Source organism: Papaver somniferum, chromosome 11 (genome assembly GCF_003573695.1).
Source record: "Papaver somniferum cultivar HN1 chromosome 11, ASM357369v1, whole genome shotgun sequence".
Lineage (NCBI taxonomy): Eukaryota > Viridiplantae > Streptophyta > Magnoliopsida > Ranunculales > Papaveraceae > Papaver > Papaver somniferum.
In genome coordinates this window covers 88543776-88571488 of record NC_039368.1, presented here as the reverse complement: position 1 = coordinate 88571488, position 27713 = coordinate 88543776, and the positions used below count along the sequence as shown (strand labels likewise).

The window sequence follows — 27713 nt, the reverse complement described above, 5'->3', positions numbered from 1 at the left end:
TGAAAAATTGTTAGGCATGCCTTTCTCCAAGCACGTGATTTTCAAACATGCGTTCATGTTGTTAATGGTTATAATCCTCCATTAGTTACGATAAATGGTGTAACTATTCCGAAGAATATTTGTGAAACTTTGTGATTTCTATCTATTTTGTTCCTGATCTAAAGTTCGTGAACTCCAAAACCAGTAGAACAAGATCCGGGTACAAGTCTGACCAGGCTTCACGAATTCCTAACTGAGGTCTTCAAAGTAGTAACTTAATGCAATTTCATAAGGAAACCTAGGTTATAAAGGACGACTCTATCTTTGCAACTAGGACACAAGAGTGGCAGGGATTAGGAAATCCAACTGCAAAAGTATCTTTATTTATATATCTTCAAGACTATAGGTATTCAAACTAAGGTTGCTTTGAATCCAAGCTAGCACTTTCCCAATTTAGATGAAATTCCACGTTAGGAATTCATGTAAGCATGTGAAAAGGTCACCTTAAAATTATATAAAAGAATATGCACTATGGTCTGGATAGTAATGAAACAACGCACAATGATGGTTCACAAGGGCTAAGCAAGTCCGTGAACGTCCAAGCAAAAATGGTGTTCAAGAACACTCAAGACTAAACAAAATCCACAAGCTCAACAATAAATTGTGAATACAGTTGTCTTAGAAGTGTTTATGAAAGATATAAAAAAAGTGCAATGATCCCTTAATAATTAGTGTACAGAAGTACAAGGGAAAAATAATATCTATTTTGATTTCTCGAAAAATATACAAGTACATTTTCAAAAGTGAACATAGTATGTATACCGAATTTACATATCTTTGCGCAGTTCATGACTTTTGCCTTTATCAAAGACAAGGTATACAAATCGGGTATACATACCTTTGGAAGCTCGTGAACTTTTTCATCTATGAAAAAGTTACCGAACTATGTCGAAATTGAAATGGTATATAGACTGGGTATACATTTCCTTGGCAGTTCATGTACTTTACCTTTGAAAACTAAAGGCTATAGAACTATGTCTAAAATGAATTGGATATATACTAAGTGAACATACCCCAGATAGGTTGTGTACTTTGCTCTCTTATTCAAATTCAGAAACATCAATCTCAATAGTCATGGGTATACATACTAGCTATGCATACCCTAAACAGTTTTTATACCGCTGAAAATAGTTCGCTTACTATTTGCTTTGGAAATTTCCAAAATATCAATTTAGACAAAATTAGTTTGAGATGTTCTTGACTATAATTGCTAAAGATCTACGAACTTCCATTGCTCGAATCATATTTCGAGAGTTTGTACAAGAAAAGCTTAAACTCGAAATTTCTTCTTTACAATATTAAATCTACTAAAATTATATGATATTGTCTCATAAGATAATATGGTAGATATGATGATTAAAAATGATAAGTCAGTCTTCACATATCTCTCTTGTTGATGAATTTCTCGCAAGTGTCTCTGTGTGTTCTCCAGTCTTCAATCTTCGAGGGTAATCAGTGGTATCTGATACTCAACTAACATGCACTAATCCTAGTACAAGTTTGTCTTTAACAGACTAGAAAACATGAAATAATTTTGTACATCTAGCATTGACAATAAGCTTGAGATAGCAAAACTTGTGAGTTCGATCGAGTGATGCTCTAACACATGCCATTACTCCTATTTTATAGGATCTTATATTGGAGATAAACTTTGGCTAATTTAGGGTCTAATACCCTATGTAGCACTAAAAATGTAAGACTTATTAATGCTGCTGGAAATAGTCAAATGTGTTAAACTTCCTTATGTCATATCTTATAAACTTGTTGATGGTGGATTTTTGACAAATTATAAAATCGTAAAATCATAATTTCGCATATTTCTAATCCAACAATCAGGTGAGTATGTGAAGTTCATATTTCATAATTTAAGCATGAAAGCTCATGCCACGATAATCGCTGACTGAATTAATGCCTCTCAGAGCATACATAAATATACAATCATTAAATCCTCCCAGCCGAGCTTTCACATATTTCATCAATGAGCAATTTCAGTATTCACTCTTGTATTGAATCGAGAATGATTGGACGACTCCTAGATGGATTAACCACTAGTATAGAGCAATAACGTCTTAAGGATGTCGTAATGTTCCCTGACTATACATAATAAATATTCAAAATAAGTATGATGCTTCCACTAGCTCATACCTCTCTTGAATAAATATAATGCCTCTAGACAGATTGCCTGCTAGTATAGAGTCATCATTAATTAATTCTAGTCGCAAAATTCATCAATTGAATTCCTAGAAAATATTTTATTTTCATCATAATATTTTATTACTTCAATTCATGCCTTTTCCCAGCAGAATTCCATGGGTTAATAATAAATATTCGACGTTCGGGCATTTGGGCCACCACCGAGTAAGCCCCGAGAAAATGGTGCGAGTTTTCTTAGCAATAATGCACGAACGAGCACCCAAATGCATGAACGAGCATTACAAAATATGGACGAACAAGAAAGTATAGAGACCTATGGAAATAGGAAAAGAAAATAATAATAAAAAATTAAAAGGCGCACGGGACCAGGACCTCCGGCCGGCCGGTCATGCCACCGTGGCCGGTCTCACGCCTCTCCGTTTTCTTTTTTAACCTATTTTATTATTTTTTTCTCATCTCTTGAAAACTCCTTTGTTTGAGCAAACTTCCTCGTTTGAGAAAAACTCCTAGTCTCTCCACATTTCTTCACATAAGATGGAAAATAATAATAAACCATACGGAAGAGCGTCACGGGACCGGGCCCACTGGACGGCCGGCCATGCCATTGCCGTCACTGGTCCCACACTTCTCTAATTCCTTATTTTATTATTATTTATTCTCTCATCTCATGGAACTCCCTCGCTTGAGCAAATTCCTGGTTTCCATATTTCTCCAATATTGCTCAAATCTCCAAAAAAAACAAAAAGTCAAATGGTCCCACGACCGTCCGGGATTCTCACAGAATACATTAAACAAAAATTATTTTAGTAGTCTTAAAATATTGGTCGCACGAGCAAATTCCTACTTACTCATTCAAGCAAATTGAGAGTTTCAGTCAAGATCAAACTCTTCTCAAAATCCAAAATATTGCTCGAACGCACATCAGAAAATATCAAAATTTTCAGGATTAATCCACGAGCAACATGGTGACATGGGCATCCCCCCTTGGTCGGCCAAGGTCGGCCCTTTGGCTTGCAAAATATGGTTTCACCCATTTTGATGATTTTGACCTAATTAATCTTTTACAGTTCATATTGGGTTCAAACTCTTTCCAAACAATTTGGAATTTGATCCATCGACCGTCAGCTGATCCCACGATCACCAAGGGTCGGTTCCATACCCCTTGGTCGGTCTCTCTTCTCTCCTTAATTATGTTTTACCACCTAATGCTTAGACGAGCACTATTTTAATAATGATTAAACGAGCATTTAATCAACCTTTCACCGACTGGTTTACAAAGGACTTTGGTGCATGCTCATTCGAGCACCCCGGGTATTACATGGTCTTCCCATCATATCATGTAGCCGGTCCCTCTCTCAGTCATTGGTTAATTTTCAGTAAATCATCCATTGATCAACAATGAATCAAAAATTAGGGTTTCGAACCAAATGCTCTGTAAAGCATAATTCTGAACAAGTTCAAACACCAATAATTTTATGTTGATCCATCAATTTACATTGATTATACAATATTTGGTCCCGTTACTAGTATTTTTAATTAATATATTATTTGGTCCTGCTACCAATAATTCATTTATCGAGCAATATTTGCTCAGACTATATCAATATTTAATTAACCGAGCAACATTTCTCATGTTGATTCAACTATGAATATTCGAGAATTTCACACTGATCCAGATATCAGTATTTTATTGGTTTATCAACCAATGTTTAGTTCGTCAGTCGACCATTATAATCTCGTTTTGTCGTCTGACAATTCATGACACAGTAATCGGGTGCTCAACAATATTTTCTATCAACAGGTCCATGATCGAGCAATCTCATTAGATCGACGTTCATTTATCCAACTCATCAGAGTATCAATGTCTCAGCTGACGAATATATTTCATAAATTCATTAGACTCAATGTCTATGCATCTGTCCCAGCAGACATGCTCAATCCATGAATCATAGAGCATTCGTCAATCATGCTCGACTCAAGACTAATACTCATAGTCTAGTCAACTCAACAACTAACTAATAAAATACACGCCTGCCTTGCAGACTCACATTCATGAGACATCAATCATGTCACATGGGTGGATATTCATTAGGGTTTTGGTATGGCGTCCTATGGCACGTGTGTACACCCACGATGAGAAATGAGTAAATCGTGGAAGCATCTGAAGGAGTTATAAAAGTAGTGGATGGACAATCAACCAAGTCTCCCGCACGAGGAGGAAATAGTTCAAACACAATTTCCATTTCCCCACTCTTTCACTCCAGTAACCGTCGTACTTATTGGGGATCAATGTGTCTACCATTCTTGCAATATAAATAAGTATCTGAATCCACGATTGAACAACCAAGAATTCTTATCTGATCAGCGACTCTCAACAAAGCATAATCCAATCAATCAGAACTTATTTTATTCGAACTCAACAGTTCACAAAAACTTGCAAAGTCTACAACACATCGACAATCCTTGATCATCATTGATCTCAAACACTTCTCGGATTCCCTCCTACAGATCGACCCTCATTCCTCTTTGTGACCGAATTGAATCTGAAACGACCATTGTCTTGGTTTAGGCCGGAGTCTTATAGATTGATCTCTCGAACTCAAAGCACTTCCATGTAGTGCATCTGTTTGTAAAAGGTTTAAGCAATTTGCTCGTTCGAGGAATTATTCGTCTCTCAACTTTTCCTCAAAAACCAGTGAATCGTTTTCACCCATCAACAAGACTAAAAATTCGTTATTTGTAAATGTTATATTGTTCGAAATGTTTTTTAAAAAGACCTACAAAACGGGTATAAACATATCTGTTGAATTTTTTATAATTCTTAGAGAAAATTTTAACAACACTAGTTATTAGTAAGGATTCGTTGGTAAAAAAATAACATATGAAACGAAAAGCGTCACTTATTTTAGGACAAAAATAAAAAGTCTAACTTTTTGTGGAGCCAAAAATGTATGAATTGAGCGCTCAAAGATAAGATAAGTCACTATCTCATGCAAAATTAGGCGCCTTGTTCACTTCAAATATTTTTATCGCATTTATCATTATTGCAAACAGAAGGAGTAAAATTAAGAATTAACAAAAAAATATAAAAACAAAATAAAATAGTCATATAGGTTCGTGGTTCCATTGTTGACCATTAGACTAACATGTAAGAGATCAAATCACAATAAGACAATGTTTTCTATAAGAGGCAGAGTTGTAAACTTGTCATAAATGAGAGTAAACAGTTTTATAGAATTAAGAGATGTTTCAAGTATCCCTAAAACTCTAGGTGGTGTTTCAAATCCATCCTTATATTTTGATTGGACTATCACGATTGGTTTTGTATACTTTATCAATTAGGCAGAGTTTAAAACGTGGCACATCATTTTTAACTTCTGCGGTTATTTTTAATATTATAAAGCTTTACACTCCAACCAAAAATGATTATATTACGAGATGTGTAAGACAACCATCTGCTGAATATTAACGATTGAAATTAAAATTTGTGATGACAAAGTTCGTATTTCAGAAGACTCCTCATTTTTGGTAGGAATGTAGATCTTTATAAGAGGAATATGTCACCAAAAAGTTAGCTTCAAATTCATCATCGTGTGGATTTTTAAGAAAAAATGGCGCCAATATCATTCTAACCATGTCATCGGATCCTTTCCGTATATACCATTCGGCTTTAGCATATACGTTATATTTAGCTTTTTAAGCCTATCTATTGCGAACGCTTATATGTCAGAAATACAATTTTACCATATTCATTGTGATGCTTTAATAAGAGCAACAAATAAGGAAACCTGCAGCCCTTGGACAAAATCCAGTAGAAGTGGGAAAATAAATAGATTTAAGAATCCACCTGGATAAGCAAACAACATTTTGGGCAGTGTGGAAAAGCTTTAACGCACCAAAACAAGCTGATCATTTCAAGTCGTCCCAAAAGGCACCGTGCGAAGGCCTAAATTAAACCGAGCCTCGGTTCACTTGATCCGGCCGTCCCTAGTTAAAACGGCAACTTTCAACCGGCAGAATTTTTCACTATAAATAATACGTCAATTCAAACACTAAAACTTACATCAAAATTCAATCTTCTCTTGAATTTTCTCCACTAAAAATCCTTCAATTCTCCATTTTAGTAGTTTAGATTTTCAAAATTAAAATATCTCACACATATATTACACCATTGTGCGATGCGAAACTTGAAATTAGTGTTAATAAAATATGTGCTAATTTAAAAAAAATTGATAATAGTAAAAGGAGAACCGTGGTCCAATTAGAAGTTAGTCAAGGAAAATGTCCGGTTAAGAAGCAAAGAAAAGCTCAAGTTTTGAAAGTGAAAAACTAAAGTTACAAAACAAAAGAGAAACAGTTCACGAGTGTGTTGAATGGAAGATACATCAAATGAAGATAACCAGGAGGCCAAAAATTATCCGAGATTTTTGTTGAAGTCATTATTTAACTTCTTATACTGGATTATTATTGTCTAAGTTTATCTCTTGTAAAAGAAGTGGCAGTAATATTAGTTAATGAAATATTTAGACTTTAAATTAGAATTCCATTTAATCTTACTTATTACATTTAGACTTGCATATAAAGTAACTGATTTCATTGCATATAGAGTAACCTGATTTCATAACGATAACAATAATATCAAACTACATTGGATTAAGGCAACTAAACTGAATAATCTTTAAGGATGTTGAAACAAGCTTCGCAAATAAAAGGTTCCTCCGATACATTTAGAGTAATTTGGATAACTTCATCTTCAGTTACATTATTAAAAGCATGTCGATTAATTTCCTTTACCTGAGCAACAAATTGCATGACTACATGATTGATTGCTTGAAAACAAATAGATAATCCATGTGCATATTGGTTTCCGGGGTTCCCCGTTTCTGAAACGAACATTATGAAAATGTTCTGCCAAAAAGACGTGCGCGACATGGCTTGAACACTAATAACATTTTCTTGGGTATGAAATAGTTAAATCCTCTTCGTGAGTATATTTATGACCACGAACTCTGGCAGACATTTTTTTTACAGAAATCTGAGAATGAAAGATTAAGATTGAGGTAAAATTATAAGGATTTTTGGGTATAAAAGGTAGGATTTTGGAGTTGAAATTGATTGGGAGTTGACTAACCATTACGGGCTCAGACTAAGCCGTTGAGACGAGACCTGTTGGGTGCCCTAGCTATTTTATATTTTAGTTTGGTATTGCATTATTTTGATTAATGAAAATTTATTTTTGCACCATCACGATCATAATTAATTAGAACTTTCTTATTTTAAATCAAAGCAAACTACATTTGATTAAAAAAACTATAATGGATTAAAACTAACCTATCATTCAGTTAAAACTAAGTTACTAAAGTCGTCCATTAACGTCCTCATTTACTGTCCTAGCGGTGGAGTATCCGGCTAGCAAAAGGGGTTCTACCTGTGAAGCTGTCTAGTAATGTTGAAACAGCTTCGTGAGCGGTTTTCCGTTAGTTGAACGTCGTGTCACTAGAGTTCTTTGTATCATTTCCGCTTCAGTTTTATCGTTCCTTCAATTGAGGTTAAGCTGCATTACCATTCTTAGGAATTGATTGACATCGTGATTTATTACTCCAAAGTGTTAGGAATCATCACGCCTACTCGTGTTTTCCGCCTCTGAAACGAACGTTACAAAAATATTCTGCCAAAAACAAACATCCGCCACATCATGATGATCGTACAGACTTTTTATTGTTCTTAAAACATAAGCTCTACAAATAACTAAGTCCTCTTCTTGAGAATACTTCGTACCACGAACTCTGAGAGACATTGGTTATAGTAAGATTAGCAAGAAATTGAAGAGAAATTATAGGAGATTTTGGGTGAAGGTGTAATTTTGGAGTTGAAACCAAATGAATTTACAGAAACTGTAATGATAGAAGATGGATCGACCTAGCCGTTAACGGTTCAACTGGGATTGGTCGGCTCAATCTGAAACGATCCTCATCCCACAATCAACCGCGCGTCGGCCCTGATGGAACCGTTAGTCTCCAATTGAACCTACCGTCCTATGTTAAGACTGTCGAGACGGGATGGACAAACTCTTATATTTGAGCCTTTGCCATCCATTTCCTCTGTTTGGCAATCATACTGTGAGGTGAAAATGGGAAAATTCCATTTGTCAATCCCATTGGATTTGCCCTTATTAAGAACCCTCATTTGGGGAATACATGAAAATTTTGGGGCATACAGACTTATTATGCCATCCAATGCAATATGATAAGGGGTGTTATAGTGATGTTTAAGTTACTATAATACCCTTATATAATTTAAATTATATTATTACCCTTCCACTAAATTAATTTCTAATCCTATAATCCTCCCACTAATTAACCATCCACTAATTAACTACCCTTCCACTAATTAATTGTTACTCAATAAAAAAAAAATCAAACTTTTAAAAACCAAAACCCTTTCTCTCTTCCTCTTCTTCTCCAAAAACAACTACCAAATTCTCAAAATTTGATTTTTCGATTAAGCTCTCGACTAAACCCATATATGGCACCTCGTTATAAGCGATGTGCTAGAGGTAAGACGCCGAATCATAGTGTTGCTTCTGTAGCATCTCAATCTAAGGTTTTTGGAAAAGATGGATATGAAGAGGATAGTGGATTAATTGGTGTTGGAGAGCGATAAATAGAACTTGATTCCATAAAATTGCACGTAGAAAGGTATTTTCCACAAACCCATTGCTTGTTTTTTCGTATTTCATTGATTTCATGACATGTAATCGATGATTTCTTGCGATTTTAGTAGTTACAGAGTAGTGTTCGACTGACATTCATCAGCCAAACTTATTTTTTTTCTACAGAAGAAGAACAGTTCGGCTGAAAAAATGTTGTCTTTTGAATATCGAATTAGCCGAACCTACATGTTCGGCTTATAAATATTTTTTATGATAATCAGCTGAACTTGAATAATCCATCTTACATTGTTCGGCACATTGTTCGGCTCATTTTGATAACTATCGAATGTGCCGAACTTTACTCTGTGTATGGCTAATAGCTTCCTATAAACTTGTCCATTTATAGGTGACTTATCACATTGTTTAGTAGAGTCATATTTATTTATTTGGAAAATTAATTACGGTGTATCATTTGTTTTAGCACCCATCCGGGAAAATTCAAAGAGAAGCTTAAAAGGAGAACAATGGAAGTGACTCCTTCTAATTCAAAAACTCCCAAACCTCGAGGTGGTGGAACCAAAAACTTGCATGCAGGAGAAAGGCGAAATGACACGGGTGGATGTTTGCCTGTAGGACAAGATGATGATAATGATGAAAATAAGGGTGTAGTATGAGGTGATGATGAAGATGGTGGTGGAGGGGGAGGAGGGGATGATGAATATGGTGGTGATCGCAAACCTCTAACTTGATTTTTCTTCTCAAAACTGATGCATGTCGTTTTAGACCTTTGGATGTATTTTTTATGATGTGGAAGATAATATGAACGATAAATTGTGGTGTAAAGAGATGATAAATATTGAAAGATATCTTCTTAAGGATTTTCTTATATAGAGCTCTCAAAGTTAGGCTTTAGAATCCTTCCGAAACCGTTTCTCCTTGAGATAAAAGTCAATTTTACTTCCAAACATGCCCCATAACAGTGTCAGATTCGGCTAATACATTGCCAACCTTTCCCGGCCGAACCTGACAAATGAAATTTACCCCAGGTGGTTGTCAGGTTTGGCTGACTCGATTAGATTACTTTTAAGCCGAACTTATCTTTGTAAACACTTCGAAAATATTGATTTGTAGGCTCTAGGTTCGGCTAACTCGTGATGATGAGTTATCAGCCGAACTTATCTCTGTACACTCAAGTTTTTAGATTTTATTTTGGCCATAACTTCTTCGTCCGATGTTGGAATGACCTCATTCTTTTTGCGTTGTTTTCGTCCTTTCATTCTCTTAATGATGACGATAATATCTCATTGATTTGAATGAGTTTAATTTGGACGTTGATGTTCTCCATTAGTAGACTTCACTATTGTTTGAGGTTAGGTTCGACTCATTCGCAATACTATTTGAAAGCCGATCTTTGAAGTTCGGCTCATTAGCACATTTTCTTTAAGCCGAACCATGGAATTTATTTGGTGCGAAAATAATTCTATGACAGTTCAGTTTATAAAGAATTCAATCGTACAAACCGAACTGTTCTTATTTATCAAGGTTCGACATACAAATTATCTGCCGAACCTAACTCTGTTGCGCCGAATTACATACAAAAATCAAAACTTTTGGTGAATTCAAGCTACAAAATGGATATTAAACAATGTCTACAACCATACCCATGTATTATTAGCATTGGGTTCCTCATCCATGTACTCATCTTCGGGATTTGGCTCCAAAAAGTCATCATCTTGAGCTTGAGAAAAAAGTTGAGTTTGAGATTAAGTTTGGGAAAAATCATTTTCATAATCCAACAAATAAGCCATCTCCGGATCTCCATCGTAATTGATATGTATTTTCTTAGGTTTACGTGATGAAGATTCACCTTCCTCACTCGAATTTGGATCACACACCTATCAACAATCACAAAAATCTCAAAGAAAAAAAAGTTTTTATTTCCTACTTCCTCTTCTTCTTTTTTCTTTTTTATACTCACTCAATCTATTTAAAAAGAAAATTATTATCCTAAATTAAACTCTAATCTTAACTATAATCATTAACAACTAATCAATTAAATTAACACTAATTAAACACTAATCATTCAGGGGTATTTTAGTATTTATGAAAATAGGTCGGATAAGGGATATCCTAAAAACACTATTTCCAATCCTGTTTTTGTCTTATTCAATATGCCGCAAAATTTTCTTGTATGCCCCAAATGATGGTTCCTTATTAACTGCTGGACGGAGGACGGAGCACATTTTATAGTCGTACACCCAAGCCCAAGCTTGTTGTCAAACACATTTAATTGCACAGCTAAGTACAGTAAAACAAATATCTTTACAACTAATACATGCATGAATCTAATTATTTTGCCAAATCTATCGCAATAAGTATTTACTTTCCATGGATAGCAGTCATTCATAACCCTTATTTTCTAGTGAAAGAAATCAAAATTTTCATTTCTCTATATAAAGGATGGAGCTTCAACTGAGTTCTATACTAACACATTTGCCGAACAAAAAAGAAAGACAGAAAAAACAGAGAATATTTTTTAATACTTACACAGCTCATTCCTGTTATCGGCCACAAGCTTATAAAATGCAATGCACAGCAGGATATGAAAAGATATAGACTGACCAAGTGACGCATTTGATGAACGACTACTCCTATCCTTTGGTTTCTACTTACTTGTAATAATAAGATCGATTTATATGCAACCAGGTATATATGTTATTTTGTTGTTACTTTATCGTTACCTTTACAATGTCATATTCATATTTACTAGTATAAGATCGATTAAAGAATATATTACTAGTTTAAGATGTTTTACTATCTAGTTTCTTAGCTTCATTTCTGCTTTTGAACAGAATGGTGCCCATCACAGAAACAGAACAGTTTGAAAATTGTTGGATCAATACTGTTCAAAGACCCTCGTACCTTCAACTACTTATGTCATCCGTTCGGTACGATTCACTGCCAAACGGGTGGAGAGTGGAAGAGGAGCTCCTTCTTGGAAATGGTGCACTAGATAAAGATAAATCGACATCTTTCTACGAAGATTATGTTTTGTATGGTGTTAAGGACCATCCCAACGTAGGAAAAACAGAACTGCTAAACGAACCTGTTACGATGGTGGACGAGGTTTTTCAAACCGGGAAGCCAGTTTGCAACAGCTCTAATTGTCCCTTTAATTCCGTGCCTTCTGCAAACTACGATAGCATTATTCCAAACCAAGTTCTTCATGAGTTCGACTTTGATCTCAATGAAGATTATAGTCCAAATTTTAATAAAAATCATATTGGTCCCTCAACACCGAATGAACAAGAAAGAAAAACCGTGCAAAACTGGCATAGAAGCAATTCAAGGATAAGAACTGACCAGGAATCTGCTGGCTTAGTGCCTGCCACAAGGGTCGAAGAATCTTCTGGCATTGGGTTACAGTCCTACCCAAAGTGTAAGCGGATGCGTAGATCAGAATCACAAACTCGACTTGACTGGTTGCCTGAAGGCTGGGAAATTGAACAAAAAGAAAGAAAAAACGGTGCTTCCGCTGGTAATTTTGACAAGGTATATATATAAAACTTGATTTTTCATGGAGTTCTTGTTATTAAAATGTAGAGTTCTAGATTAGCTTATCTAGTTCTTCTTACGTAACACTTACTGTATATTGTTACTTAACCATGTCTGTGCAGTACTATGTTGAACCGGCTCAAGAAGGGAGACGCCGTAGGAAGTTTAGATCGAAAAATGAAGTGCTAGAATTCCTGGAAACAGGAAGGAGACCCTTGACTTCCACCAAAAGGAAGGCTAATGTGGAGAAGCAGGGTCTGCCCTCGTCAACCTCTAATGCATCAGAAGCAATTTTGGCATTTTTGATGGGAAGGAGAATGTAGAATGGTTCAACATCAGATCAAAAAAGCTTCAGAAATATGCAAAAAGTAGAACAGGATAATGACACAAGTATGTTGCATCTAATTTAGTTGCTTAGCTGCAGACGAGAACCTCGAAAGATATTCTTATATCAGATTTTGGAAGAATGGCAGCACTCACATCCTACTGGAAGCAGAGCAGACAACCCAGTCGAGTCAAAAGAAATCAAACAAAGACGAGTCTAAGTTGTGCAAATAATGTCTCAAGGTTGAGGCCACTGTAATGCCTATCCTACCTTGCCGTCCTTGCCTTTCATTTTTTTTTATTTTTTTCATCCTTGGTTTATCGTGTACTCATGATCTTTAGTAATAGATACATTGTGTTCATCCTATATTCAAACACTGGTTTGCAGTTTGCATACAGAACTATTACTGCCAATGTGAAAAATATTCTCAACCCTCAGCTAAACATGCAATCATCAATTGGAAAATTGGACTGAAATGCTAACTCTTGCTGCATATGCAAATTCTACAAGATAGAGAGAATAACATAAGAGAGGTCTTTGAACTGCATCAGGAGCAGACAGGAAAAGAATGCACATATAATCTACCCTTAATATATCTGGAAACTATATCCCCGACAATTTTGAACAACCTAGGTTCTCCTGCTCACCTGCAATTGGATTCAATGGAGGGCCTCTGTCGGCCAATCTGCTCTACAAATTTCATTAAGCGAATGTGCTTAGCTGCCCATTGATCAGCTAACTTCTGTTCCTTCGCATCTGCATCCCTCCTTAAACCAGCTAGTTGTTCACGATATTCTGCTTCGACCCTCTCTAGTGACACCTTCTGTTCTTCTCGAAGTGCTCTCACTTTCATCTCGATTTCCTCCATTTTCTCTCTTTTTCGACATGCCTTCTCGGACTCTAGCTGAAGTTCTACCCTTTTAAGTCTCCAAGTTGCTTCCTTCTTATGTGCTGCCCAAGCTCGGTGTCCTTCTTCCAACTCTCTGCAGCAGTCGGAAAGTTCCGTGACTATAAGCCGCTCTCTGTTTGTAGAAACTGAACCATGTGGTGCCAAATTGCTCAACATAAGGGAGGAATTGTTATTATTATTACTATTGTCAGTTCCGGTTCTTTCAGGTTGTAGCCACGGAATGGTAGGAGATGGAGCACTTGTTGAGGGCGAGAGGCTTAAAGTTACTGAAGGAGAAGAGGATGTTGTTAGAGGGCCATTCGAATTTGATAACCAAGGCGGAAGCAGAGTTGGTTGTGGTGGTGGTGGTGCTGCTGTAGCTGCATCAGATTGAAGGAAACCAGCATTGGAGGTTGCCATGAAGAATGAAGGAGTTGGAGATGGAGTTGGAGTTGAACGCTCTCTCACCAACTTCTCCGCGAATGTTTCAAGGATTCTGTCGTATTTGCCTTCGTCAATGGGGTCAGTGCTTTTTGAATTTTCCTTCTGTTCCCTTTGCTGCTTCTCCTTAAACACTTCCCACCACTTCCCTAATCTCTTAGCAGTTCGACCCGGGACTTCAGCTGCAATTTTCTTCCACTTGTTGCCGTGTTTAGCTTGAAGACGGATTACAAGACGTTGTTCTTCCTCTGTTAAAGATCCTTTCTTAATACCTGGCTTGAGGTAATTCTTCCACCTCTCCAAACAGGATTTCGCGTCTCTGTCAAGAGGCGTGTTCATACGCTGGGACACAAGGTTCCACTCCCTTGGGCCATATTGCTTCACATACGCACGTAAAAGGGAATCTTCTTCAGCTCTCCAACGCTGCCTCTCCTTCATTTCCAGTAGTAAATTTGATAACCCATTGGCTCGAATTCTTCATACCGTACCTAATAACATACACAATATTTTAGCTTTGGATTCTACACTTGGGGTTAATATGCCAGAAATCGATATTTGTTGTCTCAAAACATGGAAGCAACAGAACAGTTTCCCAGTAAGTTGTGACAATCATATGAAGAAAATAATCTCATATAAAACCGAAAAAGCAGAAACCAATGACATTAGCTTAATCCAATAGAGAACAATTGTAAATTTTCTTTTTCCATAAACCAAAGGAATGTGTAAGGCTAACACAGTGAAATCTGGTATACTGCTAATTAAAAAATAAATAAAATCTGATGAGGAGTTCAGGGGGATCCAAGTCCATAAATAGAAATCCAAAAATAAGCAAACTACAACCTGGAAACTTAACACTGATATTGACTCTTGCAGTGAAAACTAAAATGGAACTAACAAACTAGTCCGTCAGATGCTAGAAAATTCCAGAGGGTAAAAAACTTTGAAAATTTCTTTTAAAAAACATTATTCAGAAAGAATAATAAGATAGACATATCACAAGGCATTGAAGAATACTCCATATTGAGAACCAAAATGTGCATAGCCACTCATGTGATTTCCAGTTACACTACACGTATCTCGAGGACAATGATCCAACAACAGTATGGACCACTGTTGAATAAGACAGTGTAGTTAAAGAAACACTATTGTCAGTCATGGATACTGTCAAATTCGAAGTTACACACACAGAAGTTACCTATTCTTCTTGATGAAGTAAGTTTAATATAAAGTTATCATTATCACCTTTGTAAATATTCAGAGAAGTTTGGTTCATATATTGAATGTAAAGAATCAATAATAGGTACCACTACAAAAACAAAAATCATCATGTCTGCAGTGTGTTTCATTATCTAAAACATTTTATAAAAAGGAAACTCCATGAATACAGCAAAAACATGTGAAGAAAAACAACAACAAAACCAATGCAACATAACATTACTGAGTTGGTATTAGCACTGTTCGTGATCAGAAACTTCAACAAACATTCAGGGGAGGAGAAACTCAGTTTACAGTAGAGCTTAAAATGGTCTTATTATTTCTTCACCAAAGACCAGAAACACAAAGTAACATTTACTTACTACTACTGCTACCGCAATTACTAGTAGGGTCCAAGAAATTACTCACATTAACTGCACCACAAGAAGTTTTTACTTGGATGAATCTTCATTGTTGAATTATGGTTCGCACAAAGAAGAAGAAGAAGAAAGAAAAAATAGAATCAAAATTTGTTGCAGTTTTCAAACCCAGCAAAGAGAGAAAATCCCAGGCTACACAAAGAGATAGACGGAAGTAAACTGAAGGAAAAGAAGTGAATGATATAGAGAGAGAAGAAGAGAGTTGGAGGTTTTTCTTTTTTTTTTTTTTAGAAGAAAGGAAAGGTCGGGGAAGGGGGAACCTTTTTTTTCCCTTTTCTTTTGTCCCTTATTAAGAGGAGGCCTGACAGGGGCGGAAAAGGAGGGCACGCGAAGGGGTGAAAAAATAAAAACAGGACTTCACAATTCTCCTTGGTGTCCCCCTCTCTCTCTCTTTCTCTTTCTCTTTCTCTTTCTATTTCTAGTCCATAGCTCTGCTCTTGAGGTTCAAAGGGAGTTCCTGCTTTTGCTGACGTTGTTAAGAGAATGTGATATCGTAAGCTTTGTCTGTCTCCACTTTAATATTTAGCAGAATTTTAAGCGAAAAAGTAAGTAAGGGGAAGAAGAAAAAAAAATTTAGCAGAGTGTTGCAGAGCTCCTCTGCAAAAGAAAGAAAGAAAGAGAAACTGGGACAGTGGGGGGAGAAGAAATTAAGAGTTTTCGGAGTTAGAATTGAAGCTCGATTTCAGCGCTTAAAGTGTGCATCTTTTCTGCGTTTTTACGATCGATCGAAAATTATGGGTAATTCTACGAATCTTCTTTTAATAGAAAAATGACTTGTAGTATTAAAATAGTTACAGCTTTCGAATAAAACGGTTAGTCAACGGGAATGGTGCATGATAACGATAGGCGACATTACCGTATTTTAATAATCTAATCTAATCTAATCCAACTGTGTCACTGGCAGTTTTTTCGTACTAAAAAACAGTTACCATTCCCGTTTTTTCCCTATATCGGCTAAACGATGTGACATGATGGAGTGTGCAAAAGAAGAAAGAATCAATAGCTCGGTTTACGGTGATTCACTCTCCATCAGAATCTAACGTCATCTGAGTAGAATCATTAATAACCTTGAACCCAAGCTATGACCGCTTGACTTTGTCCTCTGACCTCAATTGCACCGTTGAATATCCGACACGTCTCCAACACCGGATTACGTACCCGAGCAATGTGTAATTTGCAAATAAATAGCGAGTGGGTAGCTGTATATCTGATGGTAGCACAAGACTGTAGGTCCGTTGTGGAGAGGCTGAGATGAGAAGTAGAATGATGATGAAGATGAAGAAAGGAGAAAGTGGGACCCAGATTTAAAGACGAAGAAAAGTGGGTGGGGGAAGAAAAGTAAAAGAGAGGAAAGGACCGTATCACAGTAGTCCGGGTTTCGCGGCATAAGGAGACGGGTCTGAGGTTGACATATCGAAACACCTCGCTGCTCCCTACCTCCCCCCCCCTACTCCTTAAAATTGTCAGCTAAGTTTATGTTACGTCCCATCGGACTGAGTCTTACTTACGTGGGACACACTCGTATTTAACTTAACCCTCCATCTCTAGCCTTTTATTTCTGAAGGCTAAAGTACAAAAACCACCCCCTCAAAAACCCTAACTAGGTTTTATTGCTTTTGTTTTGGCCTTCTTCACTGATAGGTTTTTTTTTTTTGTTTTGCCCCGCTAGTTTACAAGTTTCAATATCACAGCTAAGAAGAAGAGATAGAGATGAGAAGTATCAAGAATGATTCTCATGTTAAAAACTGTTTATCTGTCATGATAACTATTTAACAATACATCAGTACCATTCTTGATCATCATGACAATCATCATATGATAAAGACAAACCATGAAATGAATCTACCGCCTCACATTCTTTCTTTTCTTTTCTTTTCTTTTCTTTTCTTTTCTTTTCTTCTCTTTTTTTTTTTTTACCCGTGAATGTTGAAATGGAAAACTTGTATGTGAGTGTGTATGTACGTTGTACAGGGAGATTTCTGGTTCTTTGTGCATGGTTTACTACCGAGTCATGGTTCATCTGTTGATCTTCCTGCCAAATGATTGTATGGTTTTATATTGATGTAAAATTGGATTTGATTTTTAAATTTTTAAAACAGCTGTGCTTTGCTAGGGCTAGGGGAAAGAAACCGGCCATTCATGGTGCATTGGTTGGTTGGACGCTTATGTTGCTATGCTTTGAGTTTTCACAATAAATTCATCAGCAGCTAATTGATACTGTCGAGGGGTAAACAGTCTCTCGATAAGCTTTTAGAGTATTCTGCAGTTGTTCCTACTATGGTATGCTACTCAAAACTCTAGACATAGGAACTCAAATTTTTGATACCAAGTAGAAATTGTTATCCGGAGGGAGGACCACATTTCTCTGAGATCTTTTACTGAGAAATAAAGAACAGAATGGTGAATATAATTTATTTTTTATTTTTTATTTTATGTTCAGTATGGTATGGTTGTGGACCACAGAGATCTTAAATGAATTATACAAGTTTTCAGCTCGGATTGTACCCCCGGAATTCAGTACTCACATTTCATTATCGAATATGATTAACTTGTAAGTTTTCCCAAATTACCAACTTAAAACGATAAAATGTATCCTCATAATAGGCCTTGAAACATCAAAATGCAAAAACAAAACCATCTAATCTAAGCTCGGTTTTTGGTATCAATTCATGTAAGGTTTGAAAAGAATTGAATCTAGGGTTTTCTAGGGGCATCACAACAACTTATAATAATATAACAAACTGTTTGACATGACATATCAGATTTAAGGGTTGTAAGATTTTTAAGAGAAGATCCCCTCTCCGCCTAGTTAGCAATTCGGGATTCGGCAAACGTACGGAACGGCAAAAGTACGAGTATTATACGGTTTTGTAAAATCCAGATTCGGTCCAAAATTCGGTCAACGGGACGTGATTCGTCATTAATTCGGAACGGCATACGTATGTGTATAATTCGATTTATAAATGTGAGTTCGGCTCTGAAAATTCGGTATCTATATATAACAAATAATTTGTATTTATAAGGTCATAGACCAATTTTTATGCATATGTGTGAGTTATTTAAGGAAAAAATAAACTCAATATGATGATATTAATAATATATACAACATTAGTTATCCAAAAGGACGTCGTATAGTGGTTTAGATGCTTGGTTAGTGAGTTTGAGATCTCTCTCACCTTCACCTTCAAATCTCTTCAGTCGTTTTTGTTTCATAAAAATTACAACACGTCTAATATTCGGTCGTGTATGTTCGGGAGGCAGTAAAGCCCAAAAAGTGGAGTCTTTGAAAAGTAAAAGCTAAAGGAATTTATGACGAATTAAGCGGACGTATCATTCGGGATACGTGAACGATTCGTGAATAATCCGGGAATGCCACATAATACGTGACTTGGGTTCGGAGTTGCAAACGTACGCGAATAAGATGATAAAATTCGTGATACGGAAAAATTCGCGAATCATTCCCGAACTTACTAACTAGGCCTCTACGACTCTAGCCGTCCCTTCTTTCACTTGAGTGGTCTAGTACTCTACTGGGGATGGCTGGGAGATCTTCATTCTTTCTCTCTCTCTCATTTCGAGTAGGGTTTTTATTGCACTGATCCCAGGGGAAAAAAGAGTGTCTCCCACTTAGCATACTCGCCTAACCAGTGCGGATGTCAGTTGCATAATCACTGATCTGACTTATCATAAATCTTGGCATATGTGCTAACTTTTTCTCTTCTCATATTTTTTTTTGGGCTGTGCTTTCCGTTTCCAAATGGGCTGTGCTAGACACAGCCGAATTTTCACTTCCATTTATCTCGAAAGAGAATCGAATGGACACCCGGTGCTTCTCGCAGCATAGAGATAGTAAAGGATAGGAGTGGACCCATCATTCCTTTGACAGGTAAAGTTTTTGTGATTTTTTTCCACGGTGTTTTAATCATTTTTGAAAGATTGAACCGACTTAACCGATAAATTGAAAGGGTTTCAAAATTTTCAGTATTTTTATTTATTAGTATATCGATGCAGTTGATTTGAGATTTCTTGACCAAATATCTTAACGATTTTATTTTAGGGAGATACTCTATGAATCTTGGAGTAACTCTCCGAATTTATTTTTTTTTCTTTTTTTTTGATGCAAAAATTTTTATTATGAGAGTTAAACCATTACAACGGAATCTTGCTCAACCCAAACTTGGATTTCACGAGGAAGATCAGACCCATGACTAAAATCAATTCTCATGACCCTAGCTCTCTTAGTTATCTTATCAGCAACAAAATTTGCTTTCCTCCTAACGGAGACACACCTCCAGTGTTCTAAAGAACTTAACAAAAACTTAATATCAAGAATTAATGTTTGATTCATCCAATGAACAAAATAATCCGGCCCATTGATTGATTTTATTAAAACCTCACTATCATACTCAAAGATAACCTTCTTCAACTTCATCTTTACTGCAAGCATAACAACTTCTTTCAAAGCTTTACATTCCAGCTCCCCAGCTTCAATGCCATCCTTCATTCATCCATCAATATAGATGCCTTTGACACCAATGCAGGTACCTGCAGAATTCCTTACAATTAGACCAAGTCCACCCTGTAGAGTTTCTTTTTTAAAAGAAGCATCAATGTTAAATTTTAAGCAATCATTATCTGGAGGAATCCATTTAATATCTTGTTGTGGCATAGTAACATTGGTAACTTGCTGAACTATAGGACTAGAAAGCTTGTTAATATTGTCCAGTGACATGAGTCTATTGGGATTAATGTTCTGGAAAACTTTTGAACATATGTCCTTCCAGATAGTCCAAACTGCAACCATAAGCAAATTATTTATTTCCTTCCTAGAAATATTAGAGCCAAGTGATATATTGGTACCTGTTGAAAAAACAAGAGATGACCCAATTCCTGAAAGAGCCATGATGAGATAAAATAGTACCAACATTTATGTTAACAGCTAACCATATTGATCTAGCATAAGGACACTCCAAAAACAAATGATCACTAGTTTCAGCAGGATTGTTACATAGACTACAGTGCACTTCAATTTCAGGTTTGTATCTACTCAGTTTATCTCTAGTAGGTATGATATCTTTCATACACTTCCACACAAACAATTTCACTTTATGTGGTAATTTAACATTACAAAGGGACTTCCAAACCTGATTAGGTATGTGTTGATTACTAACAGGAAAATTGGTTCTGTCAGTAAGAACATTATAAACACTCTTAACAAAAAACTTAGCTTTCCTATATGGCAACCAAATAAGCACATCTTCACCAATAAGAGGCACACTCATATCAAGAATTTTACTAGCATCTTCAGGAGTAAAAAGATAGTGAACCAAAAGAGGATTCCAGTTCCTTGTACCATTGATGAAAATCTCAGAGACGTGAGTATAAGAAGCAGTATTAACTAAACCTTCAAAAGGTCTAGGAGGATGATTTAAGCCAATAACCCAACAATCAAGCCAAATATTGGTTTTAGTACCACACCTAATTTCCCAACATGTATTTTGTTTTATAATATCAATGCATCTAAAAATACTTCTCTATATCCAACTGCAATTTTCATTAAGCTTCTGCAAGTGCAATATACTACCATTTCTAAAGTACTTTCCACTTAAAATCTACACCCACAGCTCATCATGGTCAGTGATAATTTTCCAAACAAGCTTACAGATTAAGGCAATATTGAACTTCTCAAGATCTCTAAATCCTAGTCCTCCTTGATCCTTAGACATGTTAATATTATCCCAACCTATAAATTTGATATCTTTGCCAGTTTTATGACCCCACCAGAAGTTCCTCTGCAAAGAATCTAACTGACCAATAATAGTTGTAGGAATTTTAAAACAACCCATTTGATAAGTTGGTAATGAATTTAAAACAGTCTTAATTATTGTAGATCTACCAGCTTGATTCAGGGTAATGCTGACATGATTTTTAAGCCTAGCTTCAAAAGATTGGGAAATTGGTTCAAAAGATCTTACCTTAGAGTGGCCAAGTAGCAGAGGAGCACCTAGATACTTTTCAGAGTCTGTCACTAATGACATATTAAGAGCAGTGCCTAAATTACAATCATTTGGACTGAGGTTCTTACTGAAATAAACACATGACTTATCAAAATTCAATATCTGCCTAGATAGACTACCAAAATCCTGAAGAATCTGCAAAATATTGTCAACATGTTGCATATTAGCTTGTCCAAAGATAAGAATATCATCAACAAAGAGTAAGTGAGAAATAGGTGGAACTTTCCTAGAAGCTTTAATTCCAATGATAGATTTATTATGCTCAGCTAGAAGCAAAGCTCTAGAAAGATATTCCATAGCTAGAATAAAAAGATAAGGGGATAAAGGATCCCCTTATCTAATCCCCCTAGTTGGTTCAAGTTGTTCACAAGGAGAGCCATTAAGCAACACACTAATACTAGTTGTAGTAACACATTGCATAACTAGATTACAAAACTCCTTACTGAAACCAAATTTCTCTAAGACCTTATTGAGAAAGGTCCATTCTAACCTATCAAAGGCCTTAGAAAGATCAAGCTTAATAGCCATAGTTCCACCTATACCTTCTTTATGTTTCATTGTATGTATCAACTCATGAGCAATAATAATATTGTCATGAATTACTCTCCCTGCAACAAAAGCAACCTGATAAGGTGATATTAACTTCTTAAGCAAAGGTCTAATTCTATTAGCTAGGATTTTAGACACAATTTTATAAGAAACATTGCAGAGACTAATTGGTCTAAATTCAGAAGGCTTTTTTGGACTTTTACACTTGGGAATAAGAGATATATAAGTCTTATTAAGGCATCTAGGCATATGACCACTTTCAAAAAAATCTTTTAACCACACAATATCTTTACCAACAAGAGACCACTGAGTTTGGTAAAAATATGCTTGAAAACCATCAGGACCAGGAGAGCCCCAAGCAGGCATATTCCTAACAACATTCTCAATTTCAATATTATCAGGCATAGCATGGAGTAAAGCATTATCAACATCATTAAGAACACAAGAGACAAAATCAAATTTATCCTCAGGCAAAAAGGATTAAAAGTACTAGCAACAGATTTAAAATGGTTAGTAAGAAGATTACTAATATCCTCCCTGTCCCTGAGCCAATTACCATCATTATCACAAAGAACAGAAATGTTATTAGTATGCTTTCTCTTATTCACCATAGTATGAAAATATCTAGTATTGTTATCCGTTTCTAGACCAGTTTTATCTCTTGATTTTTCCTTGTAGAATTCACATTGTATCTTATACCAGTTTTCAAGATCACTAGTAAGAGACTTAACTCTAGCATGTTGACTTTGGGAATAGTTTTCATTTTGAGTTGTTCCTAAGGCATTTTGTAAATTGTTGATATTCTTTTATATGTCTCCAAATTCCATCTATTCCATTGAGATACGGAAAGTCTAGCACTATGTTGTTTTTATTTCAACTTATATGCGGGGCTGCCTAGGATATATAAATTCCAAGACTGTTCAAGCTTATTCTTAAAACTATTATGTCCTATTCAAGTACTAAAGAACTTAAAAGGCCTCCATAAATGTTTAGGAATAGGGTTAGTAATAAGAAGAACAGGACAATGGTCAGAAGCTATGAAATTCAAATATAAAAGTTTAGCATAGAAAAAATGTAGAGACCAACCATTATTACTCAAAGCCATATCCAATCTTGCTTTTTTGGGACCAGTACCAATAGAATTACTACTCCAAGTGTAATCTTTTCCTTCATAGCCAATATCAATTAAACCTGCATCAGTAACTTTATTTTGCACCCATTTATCAGAAGTATTACTATTGTTATCCAAATGGAAATTGAGGTCACCTAGTACTAACCAAGGTTGTTGAACATCCTTACTGAATTCAGCTAGGAAATTCCATTGAGTTTTCTTAGGTTCAGTATAAGTAGACCCATACATGAAGAATATGAGTGCTTTAGGCTTACTTGGATCTAATTGAATGACTACATATATAATATTATTCTCATGACCAATAATTTCAACATCTCTTCCATCCTTCCACATAAGAATAAGGCCACCAGCCTTACCAATTCTATCCATGCAGACATAATTGAGATAATGTACTGATTGGGCTACTGAGATCATCCTACCTTCATCAATTTTTGTTTCACAGAGAAAAACAAAATCTGGGTTTTGGGCTTTAACTAAATTTTGAAATTGTTGTTTAGTAAAACTATTGGCTATCCTTTGCACATTCCAGGAAATAATTTTCATTTTGAAAATAATAAAATTAAGACGAAATAGTAAATTGTAGAGGATTGTAGTTACCTGATCTTCCTTAGTGCTTCTACATGGTTTATCCTTTGTTGTGACTATTTTGGTTGTTTGTGTGTTCACAAGAATGCCAGAGTTTGAGTCATCAAGTTCAAAAACTGGATTTTCTGAAGAATTTCTCCTTTGCCTCTTTCCAAGCCTTTCACCTTCAGCAGCAACTTCATCAATAGCAGAAACTTGACCAATGACATAACCATCTTTTGGTGGGACAAAAACATTACTCTTCATAGTAGTCTTCTGGTTGAATTTGGAAACCTGATCTCCTCCTCTAAAATAGTGATCTTTTTCTTTTCACCTTTCTTATGCTCCCCAAAGTAATGGGGTTTATCATGTGCCTTTGCAAGGTAGTCAGTAGCAGCCTTACAAGCACCTTTAGTATGATTAAGAATGTAAATGTTAGGACAGATCTTATGAGGTTGTTTCTCATAGAAAAACTTAATCCATCTTGTGGAACCTGCATTCGTAATTTCCATAACTCCTCTTCTCATTGGAAAATTAACATCAACTTGAACACACACTTTGACATAATCTCCCGGGACTGGAACTGCATCTTCTGGATCAACTGTAATCACCTCACCCACATTACTTCCTATCTTTGTAGCACCTTTGACATTCATATGTTCATGGAGAATTCTTTTAAGCTGAATCCAAAAACATTCAAATGCAGATAAATAATATCGGAATATTTTGCACATTTTAGAGAGCAACTGCAGTCATGAGTTGCTAAATTACCAAATTGTTAAATCATTTTTGGCTTTTCTTAGATTTCTTCGTTCCAGACGTAGGAATCAAATGCTATTAATAGATGCGTATGAAAATCAGGCGGTAATATTAAACTCGTTTCATGAGAAATGTTAATTATAAAATTGTATATACAACTATAACCATGTTTGAATATATACGCGTTCTAAGTAGCTTGTGAAGCTAAACGTGTTATATAACACCGTTTGTAACTCAAACAAATGTAATAGAGTGAGACTTATTAAAAGCGTTTGGTGGTTATGGACTTAATAAAACAGTCTCTGTATGAGATCAGACACATAGTTACAAATGCGTCCAGACGCGCACGCCTGACATAGTGGTGTCTATCCATATTGGCAATTGCCAAATTTAGTTGCCACGTAGGCATAGAAAATTTACAATTTAATAATTTAGCGATTTTGCCTCTCTTGATAGTGTCTTATTTTTGTGCTAAGTTAGTTTGATTAAATATTATTTTTTTGATCGGTAAAGAAGTTTATTGATCAAAAAAGAGAGGGTACAAAAAGGCTTGTACCACCCTTAGAGTTACAGAGAACAGAAAACACAAAAGAAACAAAGAAAGTAGAAACTACTTTCTAGTTAAAAGAAGCAAAATACAGTTTAGGCCAATTCAACATAGCATCCTTATAAATTGGAGTCTCTAAATTCTTACAAACAATGCACCGGGTGAAAAGAGTATACTTAATCTTGTGTTGCACCTCAACTTCTATACACTTCTTATCATCCATATTTATTGAATTTCTTTCCAACCAAATGCACCAGATAATAGCTACTAAAATCATGCCCCAAATCTGGGATTCTTGAGAAGAATTGAGAGTCATATTCCAAGAGAAGATCATAGTAAAAAGATTATTAGGCATAGTGAATTCCCAGTTAAGCTTCATCTGAAAGTGAGCCTCAATTTTCCTTGCAAACTGACAATGAAGAAAGAGATGACTGACTGTTTCATTCTCATCACAAAAACTTCAAGTTTGAGACACTGGCATACCTCTTCTGTTGAGCATATATTTTGTTGGCAAAATATTGTGAGCCAAGGTCCAGAGAAAGAAGCCTATTTTTGGAGGAATCTTTTGCTTCCAAATATAATTGAATAAGTTTCTCTGATTTAAATCAGCTTCTTCATGAGAAATCTTGACATAAATTGATTTGACTGAAAAACCCTTTACTGCTGAGAACCCATTTAATTTGATTTGTAGCCTCCTTGTTGAAAGTAACTTTCCAAGACTTCTTTGAAGATCATCAAACTCCCTTCTAACTGAGGCGTTCATTCTCCTTGGTACTGCTGATTCCAGCTATTGTTCTCCTCAATAAAAACTTCAGGTACACTTTTCTCTTTACTTATGGAAACTGCAAAGAGATTAGGAAACTTTTCTTGCAAAGAAATATCAGCCAGCCACACATCTTTCCAAAATCTGACAGAGTTGCCATAATTGACTTTGAAACTAATGTTACTTTTGAAGGTGGATTCACATTTCATAATTCCCTTCCAAAGGGATCTTCCATAAAAATTCTTTGGGATTTTAGAAAACCAGCCATGCACCTCATAGCCATATTTTTCTTCTATAATTTCTCTCCAAAGAGCTTCTTTTTCATTTGCAAATCTCCAGAACCATTTAGTTGGTAAAGCTATATTCATCTTCAACAAGCATTTAATACCCAAACCTCCATCTCTTTTTTCATGTAAAGAGTAGGCCATTTAACTAAATTGAGCTTTCTTTTGTTTTTGTTGTCATTCCACAGAAAGTTTCTCATGATAATTTCTAGTCTCTTAGCAACAGAAACAGGCAAAACAAATAATGACATGTAATACACATGTAAGATTGATTAAATTAACATACCAAGTTATAATTGGTGTTCAAACATCTACAATAAACATATATAACACGTCCAAATTTATTCCTCATTATCAATCTCCATCCACTTCTACTGCATATTCTCAGAGCAATTCCTATGGGAATGAACAAACCCATTCATTTGTTGAGCCGGGTGGATGGCCAGACTAGGTTTTCCACTATGGTAAAGCATTGGGCGTTATATCAATAGGCGTGCGAACTAGGTAAAAACGTAAGCGTCGGTAGATCCAACACTGGCGTTGGAAGGGAAAACTCTGGCGTCGAAAGAACCAACGCGGCGTCCTACGATAAAATGCCGACATTTTTGCTACCAACGCCAACGGGTAGTTTTTTAAAATTATAAATTCATTTTTTACCTATATAAATTACCACCATCTTCAAACAATTCACTCACACCAAAATTCACTTGAATTTTCTCTTGTAAAATGGCTGAAAAGGCGATCACACTTTTTTGCGATGCAAAACTTGAAGCTGCTGTTTCTAAGATATGTGGGAGTTTTAAAAATATTGAAAATTGTAAAAGGGAAGTGCAAGTTTAAGAAGTTGCTCCAAGAAAATGTTCCGCTAAAAGACAAACAAGGGCTCCAGTTTTGAAAGTTAACAACAAAAAATTCAAAAACAAAGGTGAAACTGTGAAAGAGCGCGTTGAATGTAAAATACGTCAAACGAAGATAAACAGGAGGCCAAAACTTGTACTTGATTCTTATTGAAGTTTTTATTATTGTCTAAGTTTATATCTTGTAAAATAATTGGCAGTAATATCAATGAATGAAAATATTTATATTTTAAAATAGATTTCCACTTCAGATTAAGTGAAATTTATTACAATTTAAACTTGCAAATAACATCAAACTACATTTTAATAAGCCACAACAAAAACATCAAACTACATCAAATCCAGCGACATTCTCTCTGTAAAGTTCAAAGCATTCAAAATGCCTAAACTCTCTTTCGCTTTCTTTGGTAAACTTGGTCTGAGCGATGGTTTTCCGTAAAATAGATAAATAACAAGTTCAGATATTTTTATGATGCAGTTTAGCCCATGAGGACAAAGGTAAGATACTCACCAGTTCTTCGTTGGATAATCCAGAATTGCTACGATGAACCA

General features: G+C 35.7%; 2 protein-coding genes across 2 annotated transcripts; one reads left to right on the top strand and one right to left on the bottom strand.

Annotated features, from left to right (window-relative positions):
- The first annotated feature begins 11352 nt into the window (after positions 1 to 11352).
- LOC113324672 lies at positions 11353 to 13006 on the top strand. Its single transcript, XM_026572969.1, has 3 exons — positions 11353 to 11551; positions 11698 to 12397; positions 12523 to 13006. Exons 2-3 carry the CDS (start codon positions 11699 to 11701, stop codon positions 12721 to 12723), a joined length of 900 nt encoding a protein of 299 aa, XP_026428754.1. The 5' UTR covers positions 11353 to 11551; position 11698; the 3' UTR covers positions 12724 to 13006.
- Positions 13007 to 13065: 59 nt separating this feature from the next.
- Positions 13066 to 16052, bottom strand: LOC113324671 (transcription factor AS1-like). The gene is made up of 2 exons (XM_026572968.1): positions 15679 to 16052; positions 13066 to 14543 (listed from the first exon to the last, which is right to left on the bottom strand). Exon 2 carries the CDS (start codon positions 14491 to 14493, stop codon positions 13369 to 13371), a length of 1125 nt encoding a protein of 374 aa, XP_026428753.1. The 5' UTR covers positions 14494 to 14543; positions 15679 to 16052; the 3' UTR covers positions 13066 to 13368.
- Positions 16053 to 27713: the final 11661 nt, after the last annotated feature.